The 19,788-nt window shown below is 45.5% G+C and overlaps 2 protein-coding genes across 4 annotated transcripts in view; both read left to right on the forward strand.

Annotated features, from left to right (window-relative positions):
- SPTBN2 (spectrin beta, non-erythrocytic 2) overlaps nt 1-3,700 on the forward strand; it is a 36,010-nt gene extending 32,310 nt beyond the window's left edge. For 2 of the 3 annotated variants that reach the window (XM_054570818.1, XM_054570817.1), the window contains 5 exons: nt 11-86; nt 405-625; nt 957-1,130; nt 1,702-1,744; nt 2,075-3,700. In XM_054570818.1, the coding sequence (XP_054426793.1) occupies nt 11-86; nt 405-625; nt 957-1,130; nt 1,702-1,744; nt 2,075-2,308 (748 nt within the window). In that variant the 3' untranslated portion in view covers nt 2,309-3,700. The remainder of the gene's footprint in view (nt 1-10; nt 87-404; nt 626-956; nt 1,131-1,701; nt 1,745-2,074) is intronic. The other variant, XM_054570819.1, reaches the window with a different exon arrangement.
- Nucleotides 3,701-7,817: 4,117 nt separating this feature from the next.
- LOC129068545 (RNA-binding protein 4B-like) lies at nt 7,818-18,101 on the forward strand. The gene is given in 5 exon segments (XM_054570821.1): nt 7,818-7,933; nt 8,630-9,053; nt 14,704-14,987; nt 14,989-15,362; nt 17,753-18,101. Coding segments are annotated over 4 exon segments (1,074 nt in total). The 5' UTR covers nt 7,818-7,933; nt 8,630-8,641; the 3' UTR covers nt 17,757-18,101.
- The last annotated feature ends 1,687 nt before the right edge of the window (nt 18,102-19,788 follow it).

Raw genomic sequence — 19,788 nt, forward strand, 5'->3', positions numbered from 1 at the left:
GCCATTCCAGAAGCCACGCCCAGCTCCCAGCAGCCACGCAGCCAGCCAGCATTAATGGAGTCTGCACAGATGGGGAGTCCCCACTGGTGAGCCCCGCCGGCCCGTGGGCCCCATCAGAATCGTAGCCCCCCTTGCACACCCTCTTACAGCTTCTTGTCCTCATCCCCCTGTTGGAACAACAGAGACTTGGGCAGGGCGGCTTCCCAGAAGGGCCTGTGAGTTCCTCCTGGAGCTGTGTGTATTGATATCTGGAGGGACAAAGAGGGGTATGAGCTGGGTGGCGGGGACACCGGGGACAGGAGAGGGCAGAGGCTCAAAGGAAACGGGGGCAGAAGGCCCAGCTCTTGGACTTCATGACATCCAGGCTACCTAATCCTTTGACACAGACACTATTTTCCCCACAGGGGTCTGGCACAGGGGATGAGGCCAATGGGCCACAGGACGAGAGGCAGACCCAGTCTCAGGGCTCCGCCCCTCCTAGCATGCCCCAGAGCAGGTCCTCCGAGTCAGCCCGGGTTGCCACCCTGCCCCCTCGAGGCCCGGAGCTCTCTGCCCAGGAACAGATGGAGGGGATGCTGTGCCGCAAGCAGGAGATGGAGGCCTTCGGCAAGAAGGCTGCCAACAGGTGCCGGGGCTGGCGCACAGTGCCCGTGGCCTCTCCAGGCCCTGCCTTCTGAAGAGGCTTATCTGGAACCTCCTCCTAGGTGGCGGGGCGGGGTGCGGGGCAGGGGGGGGGGGCACTGCAGAAGGAATGTCCTCAAGGAAGGGGGCGGAGGGGGTTCAGGGGCAGAGCGGGGCCTCAGGCGAAGGCCGGGAGAGTGAAGAGATGATGGGCCCAAGGACAGGAGAGGCACTGGAAGTCCTGGAACACCCACGCTTGTCCCCGGGTGACCAGCCCCACAAAAGCTGGTCAGTTGGCCTGTCTGGCCTCATCACCTGCCCCGCGTCCCTCCCAGGTCCTGGCAGAATGTGTACTGTGTCCTGCGGCGTGGGAGCCTTGGCTTTTATAAGGATGCGAAGGCAGCCAGCGCGGGAGTGCCATACCACGGAGAAGTGCCTGTCAGCCTGGCCAGGGCCCAGGGCAGTGTCGCCTTTGATTATCGGAAGCGCAAACACGTCTTCAAGCTGGGGTAGGAACAGAACTGTGCCCGGGGGGCGGGCTGGGGGGTCAGAGAAACACAAGGTGAAGGGTAGTCATGAGCTAGGGCCGGAAGGGATAGAGTTACAGAGCCAGGCATTTGGGGACAGATGTAGAGGAGGGGGAGGTGGGCGGGCGGAGCCGGGGAATCCAGTTGTATTCCATGCTAAGGGGCGCAGGAGCTCCCAGTCTCAGGCCTGATGGGTGACAATGTCAAGCTGAAAAATTATCCTGGATGGGATATCTGAGGCCAGGGTGCTGGCATTCCCTACCTCTGGGGACACCAGGGGCCTGCTCCTGCCTGCCAGCAAGCAGCCAGAGCTGGAGGCACGACCCGGGGTGGCAGTGAGCTTGCTCGAGTCCCCGCTAGCACATTAGGAAGGATTTGCTTCCGTGGCCCTGGGAATCTGAAAGATGTGCAGGAGGAGGCGTCTGATCCGGCCCTGAGGGCCCCAGCGGGCAGTCTCCAGGCTGGGCTCTGGGTGGTAACCGCGCCCTCCCCAGCGCTGATGGGCCACCCCGAATTCTCAGCCCTGCTCTGAGGCTTCTCTCTCTCCCAACAGCTTACAGGATGGAAAAGAATATTTATTCCAAGCCAAGGATGAGGTGAGCTGCCCGAGCTGCCCCCACGCCCCTGTGGCCCCGTAGCCACCCTTAGAGCCCTCCGCTTGCACTTCCCCTTTCTTTCCTCTTCGCTCTCTTTTTCCTTAAGTGTCTCAGTCTTTGTAATCAGCTCACAATGTGCCCACTGGGTGTTTGTGGAGGCCACACCAAAACATGTTCCCTATCTTAAGGGGTCTTTTTCTCCAACGAGATCAAACAATCAAATCGTTTTTCTGCCTCCTCCTCTTACACTTCCCTGCGGTCTGCAGGCCGCGGGCTGCCTCAGCACAGCGACCTTGAAGCTGACCGGTTGTCTTTCCGTGCTCCCTGTAGGCAGAGATGAGCTCGTGGCTGCGAGTGGTGAATGCAGCCATTGCCGCTGCGTCCTCCGCCTCTGGAGAGCCTGAAGAGCCAGCGGTGCCCAGTGCCACCCGGGGCATGACACGGGCCATGACCATGCCCCCAGTATCACCAGTTGGGGCTGAGGGGCCTGTGGTACTTCGCAGCAAGGATGGCAGAGAACGAGAGCGAGAAAAACGCTTCAGCTTCTTCAAGAAGAATAAGTAGCTGGGGGCATGACTCCCAGGCCAGCTCCCTCCCTCTGTTCAGGAAACTGCCAGGGACTGTCAACAGGGACCACCCTCTTGTCAGGACAACTGCCTGCTGCTAGGGTCTGTTGCCAAGGTCAGCCCATCACCAGAGGAACTGTCTCTGGGGACAAGCCAGTGTTCCCGAGGGCAACCCTTCTCTTCTGCTATTTAATTCCAGACTGGTGGTGGGACCCAGGCAACCCCCAACTCCACTCCTCCCCGTTCCCCCCTTTCCCCAGCCTTACACCTCTGCCCCCACCACAGTGCGGACCGCGCCGCACCCTCAGTGTAGGCCACGTGGGGAATGGCTGCCTCTGCCTCAGGGTCATTCTCCCACCACAGCTAGGGCATGCCGTCTGGTGCCTTGCCCCTGGGGACCAGCCAGGAACCTCTAAGAGCTGAAGCAGGACCTGGGGGCAAGATGGCCGGACGATGGAGTCAGAGACACCGAAGCTCCCCCTGCCCATCCTTCCTCATCCTCTGACTCGAGCGGCCACTCCATCTCCAGAGACTCTCAATGGCTTCCAGGGGCAACCACAGCCTTGATTGAGTCTGGCCAAGGAGGTGATTAAACAGCTCAGCTTCTCTTACCGCCTCTGGGTGTTTTTGCTTCCCTGATCGCAAGCCTCTCTGCTGTGCCCATGTGTTTCCCTTTGGCCCTGGTCCCCTGCAGGTCAGGTCTCTACTCTGTCCCCAGCCTCCACGCCCTCAGAGAACCACATTATTTTGATAATGGCCTCTCGTTTGCTGGGTTGACCAATGTCAAGCCTCTCTTCTGACCAAAGAAGTTCACTGTGGGTCAGGATGACGGTAACGAGAAGTGTTCATGTTAAAAAGCAGTGAACAACTATTTCTCTCGTGCACAACTTTCTTCACTCATGAGTCTCTCAACTGTTTTCAAACACTAAAGACAAAAAAAAAGGAAAGACCGAGGAGCATGTCCACAACCTAGTCTCAGCCCTCGCAGCCCGACAGTGGAGAACAGAGCACATACGAGGTCCCCTCGCCAATGGAGAGGATCAAGGGAGTTCATCCAGGGCTCACGTGAGCAGCAGGGTCCAAGTCCACTGACCAATAGAATGATGACAGCTTGGGAAGCCACGAGATACCACCTCAGTGTGTAAATACACAAATACACAGAGGAGAATATGCTAGATCTAATGAAGCAGAAAAAAGGCATCTGGCTTGGCAGTCAGAAGGTTCAGGACAACAGCCTCCTTGGTGGCCTTCCACAGGAAAAGCTCTGCTCTTGTTTCTCATTCCCACACAACCGTTTCTTTTCGGGGCTCAGAGCTGATCATTCCAGGAAAGCGGTCTCATCTCTAGTGCTATTGGCCCATGGCCTCAGATGAGCCTGACTGCCATCAAGCCATGACAAAGGGTCAGGCGTGTGCAGGCCCAGGACCAGCACAGCACAGCCCCTGTGTGGTCTCCACCCATGAGACCTGGTAGACCAGATAGCCCACAGAATAATTATCCCTTTCTCTTAAGCAGATTTGGATATATTCTAGTAAACATGTAGATAAATGTAACTAGAACAACTTGTCATGGAAGAATACATTGACACCACAACCTCTTTTTCTTCAGGTACAAATATAAAATGTTCACTATATGAAGGAAAAGTCATACCTTGTGGAGTGTTCAGGGAATCTGGGTGTTTACACGCCAAGATGGCAAGCGTAGGGGTTGGGGAGGAAGCAATAATTGGAAATTTTAGGAGGCAATGTCCATGGGGGTGAGAAATGAATGGTGAGGTGACCATTTTAACGTGTAAAGTATACACATAAGTAGGGCAGCCAAGTGAAGGCCCTGCAGAATGCAACCCGTCGTGAACAGGGAAGGAATGAAAATGGTGTTTGAGTATCACGTACATACACGTGGCAACTGAAGCTACCATAGTGCATGGAATCTTACAGACAGGTTATAGAAGAGGATTAGCATAAGGTCAGGAAGTCAGTCTTTGGAGACACCCCCATACATAAGTGCAAGAAAAGTTGCAAGGAAGATGACAGAACGGTAGGGAACAGCGAGGGACATGAGATAGGTTAGAGCCACAATGACGACGCAGGCACCACATGTCAAGGGGAAATGTGGACAGATGAAAATGTGTTGGTTGTTTAGAGGAAAATATGTTTGCATTCTTAGCTAACACCACCTCCAAGGAGGACCGCTGGATTTGTGCTGTCCAGTGCAGTAGCCGTGAGCCACATGTGGCTGCTGAGCTCTGGCAATGTGGCCGGTCTGGCTTGAGATGTGCTCTAAGTGCAAAATGCTCAGCAGACTTCAAAGACTGAAGAGGGCAAAAACAATTGAAGATATCTCACTGAGAATTCTTATATTGATTATATGGTGAAATGATCTTTTGTCTACACTAGGTTTCAAAAGTATTAAAGTTCATTCTACTTTTTAAACGTGTTTACTAGAAAATTTTAAATTACATCGGTGGCTCACATATTTCTATTTGGAACACCACTGGTCAAAACGGACTGTAGACCTAAATGTGAAAGGTAAAAACATTAACGTTAATAGTAAATGTAGGAGAATATATATGTGACTCGGGGTAGAAAAGGGAAACTTCACAAAACTTCAAAAGCATAAACTTTAAAAATTGGTTAATTTGTCCTGGCTGATGTGGCTCAGTGGATTGAGTGCCGGCCTGCGAACCAAAGGGTCACTGATTTGATTCCCAGTCAGGGCACATGCCTAGGTTTGCAGGCCAGGTTCCCAGTAGGGGGACACACGACAGGTAATCGTACATTGATGTTTCTCTTCCTCTCTTTCTCCCTCCCTTCCCCCTCTCTAAAAATAAATAAAATATTTTTAAAATTTGGTTAATTTGATTACATAAATAATTAAGGATTTCTGTTCAATGAAAGATACCAAGGTAATAATTTGGTGGAGTGAAAGAAGATACTTGAAACCAGTAAAAGACTAATACAGAGGATGTACAAGAAAATCCTGCAAGTTGACAAGAAAAACGGGCAAAAAATATGAATAGGAAATTCACAGAAAAGTAAGCCCAAAAAAGTAATCAGAGAAATGCAAATTAAGGCAACAACTTATGTGTCACTTTATATCAGACTGGCAAAAATTAGGAAACTGGATAATGTCAAACATTTATCACGGACTTTGAGACACAGGCCCCCTCGGGTGCTATAGGTGGGAGGGTAGACTGTACAGTTTTTCCAGACAAAAACCTACCAATTTCATCGTGGGTTTATGCTGTCCCAAATTCTTGCATGGATCCATTAGGGCATTCATAATTAACATAAGGATGTTTATTCCAACCTTGTTTATAATGGTGGCGGGTTGGAGGCAACCTGATGTCCTACACTCAGAGGTGGCTAGGTAAAATATGGTGGTTGTACACTATGGAGTATTTACTCAGTGGTTAGATATGACACAGCAACATAGCACTCAGTGAAAAAAAGAAGCGAGTTCTACAGCACAGTTTACATAAATATTTACATAAATTACAATAATTTACCTAAAGGCACAATCAGTGGACCTTGTTTAGATACATATTAGAAGAAACCATCTGTAAAAAGACATTTGCCATAATCTAGGGGAAATTTGAATATAAATATTAAATAATACTAACAGAGCATAACACTGGATGTTTTAATTAGAGGTAGATCCTGAAGTCCTAATAAGAAAAATAACATTATGTCTGTGATTTGCTTTTAAAAACTCCAGCTCCCGTTCCAAAAAAAGTAGAGTGGCTAAATGAAGTATGGGCAAAATGTTGGTAACTGCCAATCTAGGTAAAAGGTCCATAAAACTTCTTCATAATATTTTCTATCTGTGCTGTTTTGAAATTTTTCACATAAAACACTTTTTAAATGGAAAAAGCAAATGTGTAAGAATGGAAAAAGACATGTCTTGCAAGAACACAAAATAATACCCATTAAACTCATTAGAATAGTTGCCTATGGGGAAAGGGGAGAGGAAATACAAGGGAATAAATATGAGCAGGGAAATAGATGGGGGAAGGAAATAGAATGGTGCAGTTAGCTTTGGGAAGAAAAACAATATAAAGGCAGAGGGAAAAAGATTGGTGGTGAATGAAATGAAAATTTTAAAATGGTGAAAACTGTTCAAAGGACATTAGTTTTGGTGTCCTCAGAAAATTCTGGGAATTGGAAAGGAGAACAGAACCCAAAGCAATGTGAGAAGGTGGGTGATAGTGGGTTCAGACCCTCCATTTGAGAAGTCAGAATGGTGAAGACGATTGAAAGCTATTTCAGAAATGGGTGAGGGGGTCCCTACACATTTTTTAAAAGTCTGACTGTGGAGAGAAACTGGAAATGACAGAGACGAGAAAGGAAGGAGAGAGGTGGATAGAATTAGGTGGGAGACAAGCATGAATGTTATTAAAATTGCAAGGACGGTGCCTCTTCTGAAAGAACTCAGCGAAAGAAATATGCCAAGTAGCTGAGGAGGAAGAGGGCAGCCTCAGGAATTTGTGCCTGATGGTATCAGAAAAGATTCTACGGAGCCGCCACAAGTGAGGAATGGTGATTGACAACCACCTTGGCATGCTCTACTCCGAGATAAACTCGGTCCTTCAATCTTTATAAATGTCTGCTCTTTGTTGAAGGGTGACAGTGAGTAATCCACCTAATAGTTTCCCTTTTGCCACCAGGAGGTGCCCTCGGACCACAGCTACATTTTGAACGCTAAAAAGTGCCCCGGGACTCACAGTTGCCTAGTCCGGCAGCTTGGTGTGGACTTGCAGACCGTGTTCCACACTCAAATCAAGAAACCTCTCTGGGCCTTTGCACCAAGTATTTCTTTGGTGTGCTCACCACGGTCCAGGAACTGTGAAGGGCACACATTTGCTAGAGAGAGAAAACCAGCCTACGTGTATACATGAGCAAACAACATGACTACGGGTAGCCTGTATAGAATGCCTCCTGGGGCCATCCCCAGTTCTGCCGTCTTTGGTCCTGTTTCATCACCAATGAATTACAACGTTTGTAATGAAAAAAAAAATTTTTTAAATTATGTTTAAAGCTCTACGAAAAATTACTAAATGTGCTTAAAATGTGGCGCGTCTGTATTTCTAAAATGTCCCAATCTGCGCTAGAGGTTGGCCAGCCCGCTAATAAAGCCCCTTTTTAGGGCACCCAGTGAGATAACCCTTTGTCATCAGCTGCCGGCCCCCCACCCCTGCTTCAGCAGGCCCCTGTAGCACCATCCATTGTGATGGTTAGTGACACCCCGGCCTTCTGATTTCACCAAGGCAATGGTTGCGTCCGGAGCCCTTCTGACGTGTGAGCGCCAGTCCCCCCTCTTTGAGGGTGCTGATTGGTTAGCCAGGGCTAGGGGCGGGTTGACCTCCGTCCTGCGGAGCCGTCACCAGCTGGCCACGCCCCCGTTTCGGGACTACTGAGAGACGAACCTTGGGGCAGTCATTTACATGCGGCCGTGGGATTGGTCGTCCGGCCCACAAGGGGAGGGGAGAGGCTGCGCGCACTCGCGCGTGCGTGAGTTGGCGCGCGAGAAAGGGCCGGGTCGCGCCGAGGCTCGAGCGGACTTCGCCATTTTGTAGCGTTCTCTCTGACGCGGGAGCCGCCGCCACCGCCGCCGCCACCCGGAGGTAGGAGGAGGTTTTGTGAGTGTGTGGGGAGCCCGAAGACGGGATGGAGTGGGCCGGGCCGGGTCTCAGCGGACGGAAATGGCCCTGGGTTTGGGTTTCTCCTCTGGGGGAGGTCCGGAGAAGACAACGGGAGGAGGCGGGGCTGGGTCTCCGGAGGGGGCGGGGCAGGGGTCGGGTCGAGTCTTTGTTGGGGCGAAGGAGCTGGGGGTTGTGCTTCTGGGGGGGGTGTGGGGAGGTCCCCGGGTTGGGGCCTAGGGGGCCTTTTTATTCTCAGAGTGTTTTGAAAGGGGAAACCTCACGTAGGAGAGGTACACAGATTTCCCTCCAAAACCTTGGGACCAGGGACACTCAGACACACGTCTCTTGGCTCTGGCTTGGGCTCTTCTCGTTCCTGCTCCACAAAGAGGATTTTAAAATGTGGAACAGCAAACCGTGTTACTTAAAGGCGCCCCATTTCATGGAGATGGTAGAGGATGCAGTGCGTGCTGCCCCCCGACCTCCTGTTTTCATTTTACAGCTCTCACTACTTCTTAAGAACAAACCTTTATCCCTCTCTTGAAAAAAAAAAAATAATGGGTGCCTGTGTGAAGGTCTTGAAGGTGCCAGGAACTTCTGTGGAAGAGTAAACCAAAGGCAATGCGCCGAGATTGCCTGCTCCACCCCTGACTTTTGGAAATCTTTTTCCTTCCCTTCCAGGCTCTCGTCAGGATGGTGAAGCTGTTCATAGGAAACCTGCCGCGGGAGGCCACAGAGCAGGAGATACGCTCACTCTTCGAGCAGTATGGGAAGGTGCTGGAATGTGACATCATTAAGAACTACGGCTTTGTGCACATAGAGGACAAGACGGCGGCAGAGGATGCCATTCGCAACCTGCACCACTACAAGCTGCATGGGGTGAACATCAATGTGGAAGCCAGTAAGAATAAGAGCAAAGCTTCAACCAAGTTGCATGTGGGCAACATCAGTCCCACCTGTACCAACCAAGAGCTTCGGGCCAAGTTTGAGGAGTACGGTCCAGTCATCGAATGTGACATCGTGAAAGATTATGCCTTCGTACACATGGAGCGGGCAGAGGATGCGGTGGAGGCCATCAGGGGCCTCGACAACACAGAGTTTCAAGGTGAACTGCTCTGGGGTCTGGGTGGCAGAACTGAGTGGGGTCTAGCTCAAGACATAGGCAAGAACACAGAACCATGAGGCTGGTAGGGTGGCGCCTTCCAGTCTATTTTAGCTGGAAATAATATGTTGTATGTTTACCACTCTTAAGCACAATTACTCCCTTTTCAGATTTGCCAGCTCTCTTTTTAGATTGTCAGCAACTGGGTAGAATCACAAACTGGGTTTTTCCTTCAGGCTTCACTCATTTCAGTGCTGGGGGGAGTTTAGGCTGTATGAACAAACAAGTACCTCATGGGAGAAGGGAGGATCAACGTGGTGGCTTCCCTGCTGCTTTTGCTATGACCCAGGAGGCCTGATGTTTGAGAGTTTAAATGTGTAGGGTTTATACTACCACGGGTGACGGGCTGTGGCGGGAAAGAGGAACCAGGCCACATGGAGGAATCACTGTGTCATACATGTGGGTGGTGAGTCTGGACTTGGGAGAGTATCTTTTGAATGGTCAAATTTGTTCAGCTCAAGCAGAGCCAAAAACCATGCCATGGACTAGGTGTTTCTCAACTTGTGATAGAGTTATGTCCCGATAAATCCATTGGAAGTTGAAAATACCGTAAGTCAATACTAAAATGCATTTAATGCTACACTGTAGAGTATCATTTGTTTGTCCTTGTGATCATGTGGCTGACTGGGAGCTGTGGCCTGGTGCCACTGCCCAGCATCATGAGAGTATCATACAATGTATTGCTAACCCAGGAAAAGATCAAAATTCAAAATACAGTTTCTACTGAATGCATACTACTTTCACACCATCATAAAATCAAACCATCGTAAGTTAGGGACTGACTGTATTCTGTCCCACCTGTTATTGAATGCTAAAGGAAAAAGAAATTCTAAAATAGTTAGGTTGAATGGGAAAGATGGTCCTGCTTCTGAAGAGATTCCAGTAAGATATTGTAGCAAGTAACATGTTATTTATACCAATAATAAAGGTACATACATGGTCATTAATACCACAGGAGGTTGTCCAATGACTCTAGAACTGTACTGTCTGTATGGTAGTCTCTAGCCACATTTAAATTGAAATTTTAAATAAGATTTAAAATTCAGTTTCTTAATTGTACTGCACACATTGCAAGCACTCAGAAGGCATGAGGTGAATGGCTACTGTATTAGTGCAGGTATGGAACATTTCCAATGTCATAGAAAGGTTCCGTTGGACAGCGCTGTTCTACAAGGTTTTTGTTGACAGTATAATCTTGGGCCACACATTTACAGCCACTTTTCAGGGTCATAAATCAACACCACTTTCTGTCTGAGTGCTAGTAAAAGGGTTGTTAAGAAGTACTTAAGGGTCCTCTGCTACACCCAGAAAACAGGGAGAAAAGAAATGGAAGAGGAAAAGGTGACCAGGAAAGGGTAAGAAAGTTTGCAAATAGTGAAGATTGCAGATAGTGCACCAAATGTCTGTGTTCACAGCCAGTGGTGCCCTGGCCTTTAGCTGCTTTTTAAAGCTTAGGGCAAGAGTTCTAGATACCTGCTACCATTAACTGTCGTATGACTTTGGACAAGTGTTTTAATCTCTCTTTGTTTCATCTTCCCCACTTTGAGTTAATGATCCCAGTGGTACTTCCCTCACAGGATGGTAGGGAGGCTAGAATGAGGTATAGAGGTGATAGTATTTTGACAGTAAAAATACTATTTAGTGAAAAGTGAGTGTTCATAACAATGACTGTGTTTCTATTATGGTTAGAAACATTTAAAGTGTGATAGCTATTATTTATATTTGTTTTTATTATCTTGTAAAGCTGTTGCACTTCAGACAGCTTTAAAAATATTATTTCATTTGATAGGGGATGGAATCATGAATGGACAATGGCAGAGAGAAATGGGGGTTCTCACTTGCCAGGTAGTAAGCAAAATGTAAAAAGAGTGCAGTGAAAGTCAGGTACAAACTGCAGAGATATTCTATTAGTGTAATACTGTGTGTCCTTACCTTTTTAATATACAGTTGAATAAAGGGATAGGGACAAACGTATAGGGAAGTCAGTTAATTGGGGGAAGTTGGTTTGGGAGGAGTGTGTGTTTTAATAAAACAGGTTTAATTACTTTAGGAAGTGGATATCTGGGAAACACGTGACCCATAAGATTTTTTAAAATGCCATCATTGAAGAAGAAAAATCCTTTATTTGGTTTTCATGTTCTTAGCCTGATCCCTCTGGAGAAAGCACTCTACTCTGAGTTACACACATAGACATTTTTATAACCAGCTCTTTTTTTCTTCAGAGGACAGGAGGAAGTTTAATATTAGATAATAAGTTGCAGTTTTACGGAAAATACAATCTAGGTACCAATTTATCACATTTTTCAATAAAGCCTTTTCAGCTATCTAATGAAGATAGCTTCTTAAGAATGCCACTCTGGCATTTCTTCAACCTTTATATGTTAATGCCTGCCATTTAGGCTTCCGCCTTCTGCCTCCATTATATGGCTTCTGAAAGGATCTGGGTCTTTCAGGATCTGTTCTCTCTCCACAAGCAGCAGTGAACTAGCAGTGAGTTAGCAAGCAGTTTGCTTCGGAAATCCTTAAACCTTTCAAGTAACAATTTAGGCAGCTGAATTGGGAACCATATGTAAGAGTTCAGGTGTCTTCTGTTTTTCCCCCCAGTGTGTAAACATGCATTAATTCATGTACTGTTGTGTATCAGCTACATCCCCAGCCTTCTGGATCCTGGCATGTGATGGGAGTTCAGCAGTTCGAACCCCAAGTTGCCCATCTCAGCATTTTAATATTCTTTCCTGTTCCAGATTTCAGAAGAAAACATTTATTGGGCTAGTTTTATGGTAAATGTTGGCAGTGGAGTTCAGTAACTTTTGAAGGTCTCGGGAAATCTTTTTTTTTTTTTTAACCAAATTTTTAAAACATATTTTATTTTTTTTAGACAGAGGGAAAGGGAAGGAGAAAGGAGGAAAGAAACATCAATGTGTGATTGCCTCTTGTGCACCCGCTATCAGGGACCTGGTCAGCAACCCAGGCATGTGCCCTGAGAATCAAACCAGCGACTCTTTGGTTCGCAGGCCGGTGCTCAATCCACTGAGCCACACCAGCCAGGATGGGAAATCTTCTTAAGCTTTTGGCTTCTCCAAGTGTAGGAGAGTGGTAGAATTTAATTTTCTGTTTTCTTTGTCCTGGTTCCTTAAGTTAATAGAGAGGTACAATATGTTTCAATTATTATAAGAATTTTAAGGGCTTTAATTCAAACCATAGTTACAATCTTTGGGAAGATTGTGTGGAGAAACTTCTCATTTGTATTACAGATCTTTTAGTTCTAGGTAAAAAGAATTTTACCTAAGGTTTTTCACAGTTACTACAAGAGGTAGATTTTGCCACAGATATTTATAAACTTAGAAGTTCCACTCTGTATATAAAGCAAGGATAAAGATTGGATGTAGTGACAGAAACATCAAGCAAAAAAAAAAAAAATCACTGGGTTTTGTTTCTTTAAAAAAAATCAAAAAACTGCACCCAGAATCTATAAAAGTTAAAAGAGCAAGTAAAATTGAAACTTTTTTCTTAAATATGTACTTCTAAGTCTCTGGATTGGCAGCTTTTTAGATGGTTACTCTGACAGAGTTGCAGCACAGTTTATGTCTGTCACACAGATTAATGTCACTGTACATGGTTGAAAAACAAGTGATTTGTAATCATGCAGTCTATATTATGGTCATTTACATATGTTGCAAACTATATTTGCGACATATATTGGGGCAAAAATCTGTGTTTCTGTTCTATACATAGTTAGCATGTGGCCCTTAACATCTAAGGATTAGAATGAGAGTTTTTAAGTCTCTGAAAACAATTGGATGGCTAAATGCTGCTTTCAGAGAATTGTTGCCATTTGGTACCTGTTGACTGTATCAGTGGGGAGGTGGGCGCTGTCTCTGTGCTAGCACCTTTGTTTCTGCTAAAGAAAGGGTTTTGTGTGTGTTACTTTTTTTACTCCTCACCAAAAATATACTTACTGATTTTATAGATGGGGAGAGAGAGAGGGAGAGAATCATCAATATGAGAAAGAAACATCGATCGGGGGTGCCTCTTACACACACCCCAGCAGAGGACAGAACCCACAACCCAGACATGTGCCCTGATCGGAATGAAACCCTGCAACCTTTTGGTTTATGGGATGATGCTCCAACCAACTGAGCCACAAACCGGCAAGAGCTAAGAAAAGGTTTTGAGTTAGAGGCAGTAACTACTGGAAACTGGGGTGGTAGGAATCTTAGACATTGGGCAGAAATGAGTTTGACTAAAGTGATAATACTGCACTAACCCGCTCCCCTCTCAGGGTCAGTGCATGGCGCTGTTCTGGCTGCCGTCCTGAATCGGGCTGTTTCCAACAGGATGGTGGATGGAGCACGAGGCCTCCTATCGCATAACTGCATCCAGAACAAGGTCTGTCAAAGAGAGAGCAACTTGCTGATTGCAGGGGGGGGATTTGTTCCGAGCAGCCCTTAAAGTGATACAAAGCCTGTTCCTTACCTCTGTACTGGCTTGTGTTCTGGCTACAACTTGAAAAGCACTGACTTGACCTCCAAAGTCTTAGGCTGTTTAGGACTACTACCAAAAACACTCCTTTTCTCAAACTGCTTTTAAAGATCTTGGATGCTTTAATCAGAAAGGGTTCCCTGGGCTTAGTGGTACACACACCCAAGGCAACGAATGTTTCTCCTCTTAGCTGTTCCTAGTGCTGGTCATTCTGTGGATGTGGCTTGTTTCTATGGGTGCCCAGAGGATTTTAGATAAATGCTGCGCTTTTCTACTAAGTAGATAATCCCCTATAAAGAATTGTAAACTAGATGGCAGGATGAAATGCTAATCATCCCATTACATGGAAACACACTGTCCCTAAGAAACCAGTATTATTTCAAGATACAATTCTTGCTGTTGCGAGACCTTGGTCAGGTCGTTTTTTGGTTTTTTTTTTCTTTCCATAGTAGGCACCCTTGCTGGAAAATTGGGGGTGAGATTGAAATCTGGAGGGTTTTATAACTTCTAGATGTACTGAAGATAAGTATATGATGATTGTGGTATGATTTGTGTACCCAACATAGCCTTCTGTGACACCTGCAATAATGGCTGGAAGAAACAAGATGGACAGAAGTTTGCTGTGGTTTTTAAGCTGCGGTAAATGCTCAGGCCTAATGTGGCCCTGAGTAAATCAGGGAAAGGTTGGTAAGATACTTTCCAAATCTAACATAACTGAGGTTTTATTGGATATTTGATTTGGAAGAACTGGCAGGTTTTGAACTGTTAAAATCTCACAGTCTCAAAAAAAAAAAAACCCACCAAAAACACCCTCAGTCTTGGCAGTGAAAAGTGGAAGTTTTCAGGTTTTGGGGTGGGGGGTGGTTGTGGAGATAGAAGTAGGAGTGAATCCAGTCTACCTGGTGTAAGTAAAAAATATTGGTCAAATTTCCTAGCTCTTATCTGTATTAAAATTTCAACTTCTTTTGGAGGTGGTTGCTGAAAAAGGGTCTCAGGGGTGTGTGTGGGTGTGTGTGTGCGGGTGTGTGTGTCTTATACCAACTAGTTTACTTTCAGGGAGGATAAAAGAATGCCAGTGAGTTATAATAAATCTTATATCTATTTCCTCAAGGCAAACGAATGCATGTGCAGTTGTCCACAAGCCGCCTTCGGACTGCCCCCGGGATGGGAGACCAGAGTGGCTGCTATCGGTGTGGGAAAGAGGGGCACTGGTCAAAAGAGTGCCCAGTAGATCGTACGGGTCGCGTGGCAGACTTTACTGAGCAGTATAATGAACAGTACGGAGCAGTGCGCACACCTTACACCATGGGCTACGGGGAATCCATGTATTACAACGATGCATATGGAGCACTCGACTACTATAAACGCTACCGGGTCCGCTCATATGAGGCAGTAGCAGCAGCAGCAGCAGCTTCTGCGTACAACTACGCAGAGCAGAACATGTCCCATCTGCCTCAAGTCCAGAACACAGCTGTTAACAGTCACCTCAACTCCGCTTCTGTTGATCCTTATGACAGACACCTGTTGCCGAACTCAGGTGCTATGGCTGCTGCCGCTGCCACCACTTCCTCCTATTATGGAAGGGACAGGAGCCCCCTTCGTCGTGCTGCAGCTGTGCTTCCCGCAGTTGGAGAGGGCTACGGTTATGGGCCAGAGAGTGAGCTGTCTCAGGCTTCAGCAGCTGCCCGGAATTCTCTGTATGACATGGCCCGGTATGAGCGGGAGCAGTATGTGGACCGAGCGCGGTACTCAGCCTTTTAAGAACTGGAGGTGAGAGTGGGGTGGGTGCAGTTGAGACTCTCTTTAGTTCCCTTGAAAGAGACCCATGCTGCATAGGGGGAGCGAAAGCCACCTCTTTGCTGTCAGGACAGTAGTATCCAAAAGATGGAGGTTACGTTAGTCTTAAATATTTCTCTAGCTTAAGTTGGAGGTTCACTTGGCCTGTCGAGGTTTTACTGTATGACTCCAACCATTGTTTCCCTTCTGAGAGAACAAACTCACTGTTAGTGAGATTATTGTTTTTTAATTGAGTGTAAGCAGATCTGTGTTACAGAAACATAGTTAAGCGGACTAACATTTGTTGAATGCCCCCTGTGTATATCATTTAATCTACACAATAAGCCTTTAAGATATGTTCTCTTTTTACAGAGAAGGGACTTTGTCAGGTACTTTGCCTGAAGTCATCTGGTAATTGAGAGTTAGAGCCACAATTCAAACTCAGGCCTGGCTGACTCCTAAACCTGTTCTCTTTCCACTAAAGTCACTGTGGTGTAAGATGAAGAGTTCAGGTCCAGGAGTTGTTAATGAATGTCAGGGTGAGAATTTTAACTATAACTTCAGACTTCCAACTGGCTAATAAGACTACTTCTTTATAAAATGCCTGAAAACAGAATGTTTTGATGTCACTGTCCCATGAAATCCTTTTCTTATTAGTAACCCAGAGCATCTCATTCTGCATGGGTATTTAGGCCATGTATAGTCAGTGATGCTATCATGTAGAGCCCAGTATTTCCCATTTTTTCCAGCAGTCGTTGTGTTTTTTGTTTAAAAGGAACATTTAAGGAACTAAATAAACCAGGTAATTTTTTGATGTGTATAAAATCCCATTAGTGGTGACTCTGGAAATTCAGTTTCTCCTACTTCAGAAAATGTATACCAAAGATGTTAGAATGGCGAGAATTGGGAATATCTAGAAATAAATCTCTTCATCCAACTGGACATGGTATCATGGCAACTTTCCAGTCTCATGGTTTTCCTCCTACCTTGAAATTGAGAATCACTTGAATGGGAGGCCAAGCGACAAAGCTAAACTTAGTTACCACTGAGTTTCCAGGGTTCCTTTTCTGTATGCTTAGAAGAAAACAAAGCAATAGGAATTTGCCCTTTTCATAGGGAGAAGCAAATATGGCATGAACTTGTGGCAAGTGATGTCCTGTATGACCATGACAAGACTGGGATTTCCTGGGCCATTGTGTAGCAGCGTATGTTCATGAGCATGAAGTGGATAACCTTACTGCTTGTGTAGTTTGCTATTGATTTTTATTTTTAAAGTAGTTGAATCTGCCATGAAGTGGGATATGCCTCTAAAGTAAGGTGGGATCATCTATCAGATAACTTGTTTCTCTTTAATATGTTTCAAAGTTGATTATTAGTATATGTGGTTTTTAAAGGGTATTGCCTGGATATTCTAAAGTGAATTTTGACTGCAAGCAGTGGTTGAACAACTAACCTCTTTTTAGTGATGACTTTTAAAGAAACTTACCTTCCAGGTGTGAACCTCAAACGGACTGAATAACCCTGAGTTGGTTGCAGTCCCCGGAGCCTGATGTTAATGAGGCTGCCAGGATGAAATACTCCAGAACTGTTGGGGAATCCAAATTCGGGTCTCACTCTAGCAGAACTGATTCAAGGACGTCACAGCTTTTGAAGTCGATTGGCACAGATCAAGACCAAGATTTGGCCCTTTGTCTGTAATAAGTAGAGGAGCTTGGTGTGAGTTAACCTTTTTCCCCCCCAGCCACTGGTGTCTGGAGCTTCCATCATCGGTGGAAGAATTAGAGAATTTTAGGATTTCTTCTTTTGATTTGGTAAGGGAGATGTGGTCAATTAGGGGAACTATAGAATTATGGCTCTAAACCTATGACTGTGACATTGGAGGGTAAATGAACACTCCTTGATACCCTGTGTGATTGTTATTTTTTGAAAACTTTACTATGAAAGATTAAAATGAAACAAATTTAGAATAGGGCAGTTGCCATATTTGAGATCTTGGAATCTTCTGCTTTTTCTGGATCCAGAAATTAAATTATGGTTCTTGATAATATCTGTATGCCCTTTGGTATAGTGACAGTAGCCTTGTATCATAGAGTTTGTCTTGCTTAAAAGATGGGTAAGAAAGTAAGGAATGTGTATTTATCACAAACACAGCAGTCTTCCAGATAGATTGCTTCTCGTTCTACTATAGCTATTGAGTACTATGTGTATACAATCATAATAGACTCCTGGGTAATTACATGGGATATGTTTGATCCAGTCTGACTTGGCTTTGTTTTGTTCTTTCTTTTCCCCCTGGAATACAGGACAGGACCAGAGCCCTTGGACTCGGAGCCAAGCTGCTCTCCAGGCATTGTGTAAGCCTCTTGTGTTGTGCTCTCTTTCAGGTAGGATAATTGTGGACTGAACCCTCGGGCTGCGGTCATATATGAGAACTTGCTCCGCGCGGTCCCCTTTGCCGGGATGTTTCCATTGCTTCATGTTTCAGTAAACAAAGGAGTTTGTGACCAACTATGTTTTCTTTCTTAATTTAATGCTTCTAAGTTGACTTTTCTTTCTTCTTGATACGAGTCTCTGTAGCCTTTTACTCTATTCCTTATATTCTCAGCCTCTGAGCAGCCCTAGGTAAGGATTATGCTGGCATCCCCCCTTTTCCTGTACAGTGGAACCCATCTTTATCTTGCTTTCCTTAGGAGTTGAACCCTTCTCCCTACCTGCAACATCTCCTTACCCTTTAAAATGACCATGTAGTGGCGAGCAACCTTTTACTCTTCTCTGTTAGCTCTGGACTCTAACATTGAAGCTAATCCTGTGAAATTGCTAGGACCACCACTGGGATGGGGGCGGGGGGAGTGTTTTGTTTGTTTTGTTTTTTTTTTTTTTGTCTGACCTGTGATCGTGGTACAGCATTTGCTGAAATTTAGTCTTGTTTTACTCCACTCCTCCCACTTTTTTTAAAAAATATTTTGAGAAATAAACGTTTCTAACTATGTTCTTGTGTTTGTTTGACTGACTTTCAACCAGTGTCTTCTGGTTCTTTCTCAGTTGTGCTCAGGCTACAAAATTCAAAAATCAATGTCTGAAAATTTAGATGTAGAAGGAAGGATTTAATGAGGTAAGTAACAAGGCCTTAGCAAAGGGTGAAGTAGCTAGCATCGTGAGACATTGATAAATATGCCCCTTTGTTTCCACATAACCAGAGCTGCACTCTTCCAGTGATAGAAGCAAGCCCCACAGAGAGAACCCCACATCCGGAAGAGGATGAGCCAGAGCATCACCAAGGACCTATTAGATTGACTCCATTTAACTTTTCAATGTTTAAGAGTTCTCTTCCCGTGGTGTTAATATTCTGCTAGGATTAGATGTTGGCTAAAATAAATAAGATAGTTATGACAGATCAAAAGAAGAGAAACGTAATATTTTGAGCAGAAAAGCAAGAAGGGTGTTAGTGACTGGCAGTGAAAACATTTTGCAATGAAATCTGTCCTATAGAACTTTTTAGAAGATTTCTAGACATTTTATTTTATTACCATCACTTATGTCCCCATAAACAAGTTTAATGATGGACTCAAACCCTACTTAAGCTTTTCATTGTATTCTATATGGAAATATTGACAGTAAATACCTGCAAATATAATTATGTGGCATTTTCCCCACATATTTTATACTTGAAGGAATCCTGACATAGGTGAAGCAAACTTTTTCCCTGCTTTTTTGAGGGGGTGGGATACAATTTAGAGAGGTTAACCTGACAGGTCACATCCCCCAGCTAGTGGCAAAGTACACAAGGCCCTTTTCAGCTTCAGCATTCCCTGAGGAGGCACAGGACTGTCCCTGTTTTACAAAAAGGGAGAATAAAGTGAAGATACAGGGATTTCCTCGTGACTGATCTGCAAAATAGCAGGCAAAGAAATTAATCTCTACAGGTTTTGCTAGCCTGACCAGAATCTCTGGTCCTCTGTGCTAACTTAACCTAGCAGTTTAACATACCTTGATTCCCATCTCACTGTCAGGATACGGAAAAAAAGATTCTGCACAACAATTATACATCAGCACTGTCCAATAAAACTGGGTAATGTTGGCAGTGTTTTGAATCTGTGTTGTCCAATTTCTAGCTACTAAGTATTTAGTTTAAAATGTGGCTAATGAAGCTGAGAAGCTGAGTTTATCATCTTATAATTAGCCACATGTGACTGGCTAGTGGCTACTGCATTGGACAGCACAATTTAGACGGTAGTTTCTTATATGAAGGGAAAAGCCTTGCAAAATCAAAAATATTTTTTCCTTAGAAAAATCTTTGCTGCCCTGACCAATGTGGCTCAGGTGGGCATTGTCCTGCAAAGTGAAAGGCTGCCTGCCGGTTCAATTCCTAGTCAGGGCACATGCCTAGGTTGTGGATTCATTCTCCCATCAGGGTGCAGGC

The sequence above is a fragment of the Pteronotus mesoamericanus genome, unplaced genomic scaffold (genome assembly GCF_021234165.1).
Source record: "Pteronotus mesoamericanus isolate MK-2021 breed Mesoamerican mustached bat unplaced genomic scaffold, CSHL_Meso_final contig_214, whole genome shotgun sequence".
In the NCBI taxonomy this organism is placed as follows: Eukaryota; Metazoa; Chordata; class Mammalia; order Chiroptera; family Mormoopidae; genus Pteronotus; species Pteronotus mesoamericanus.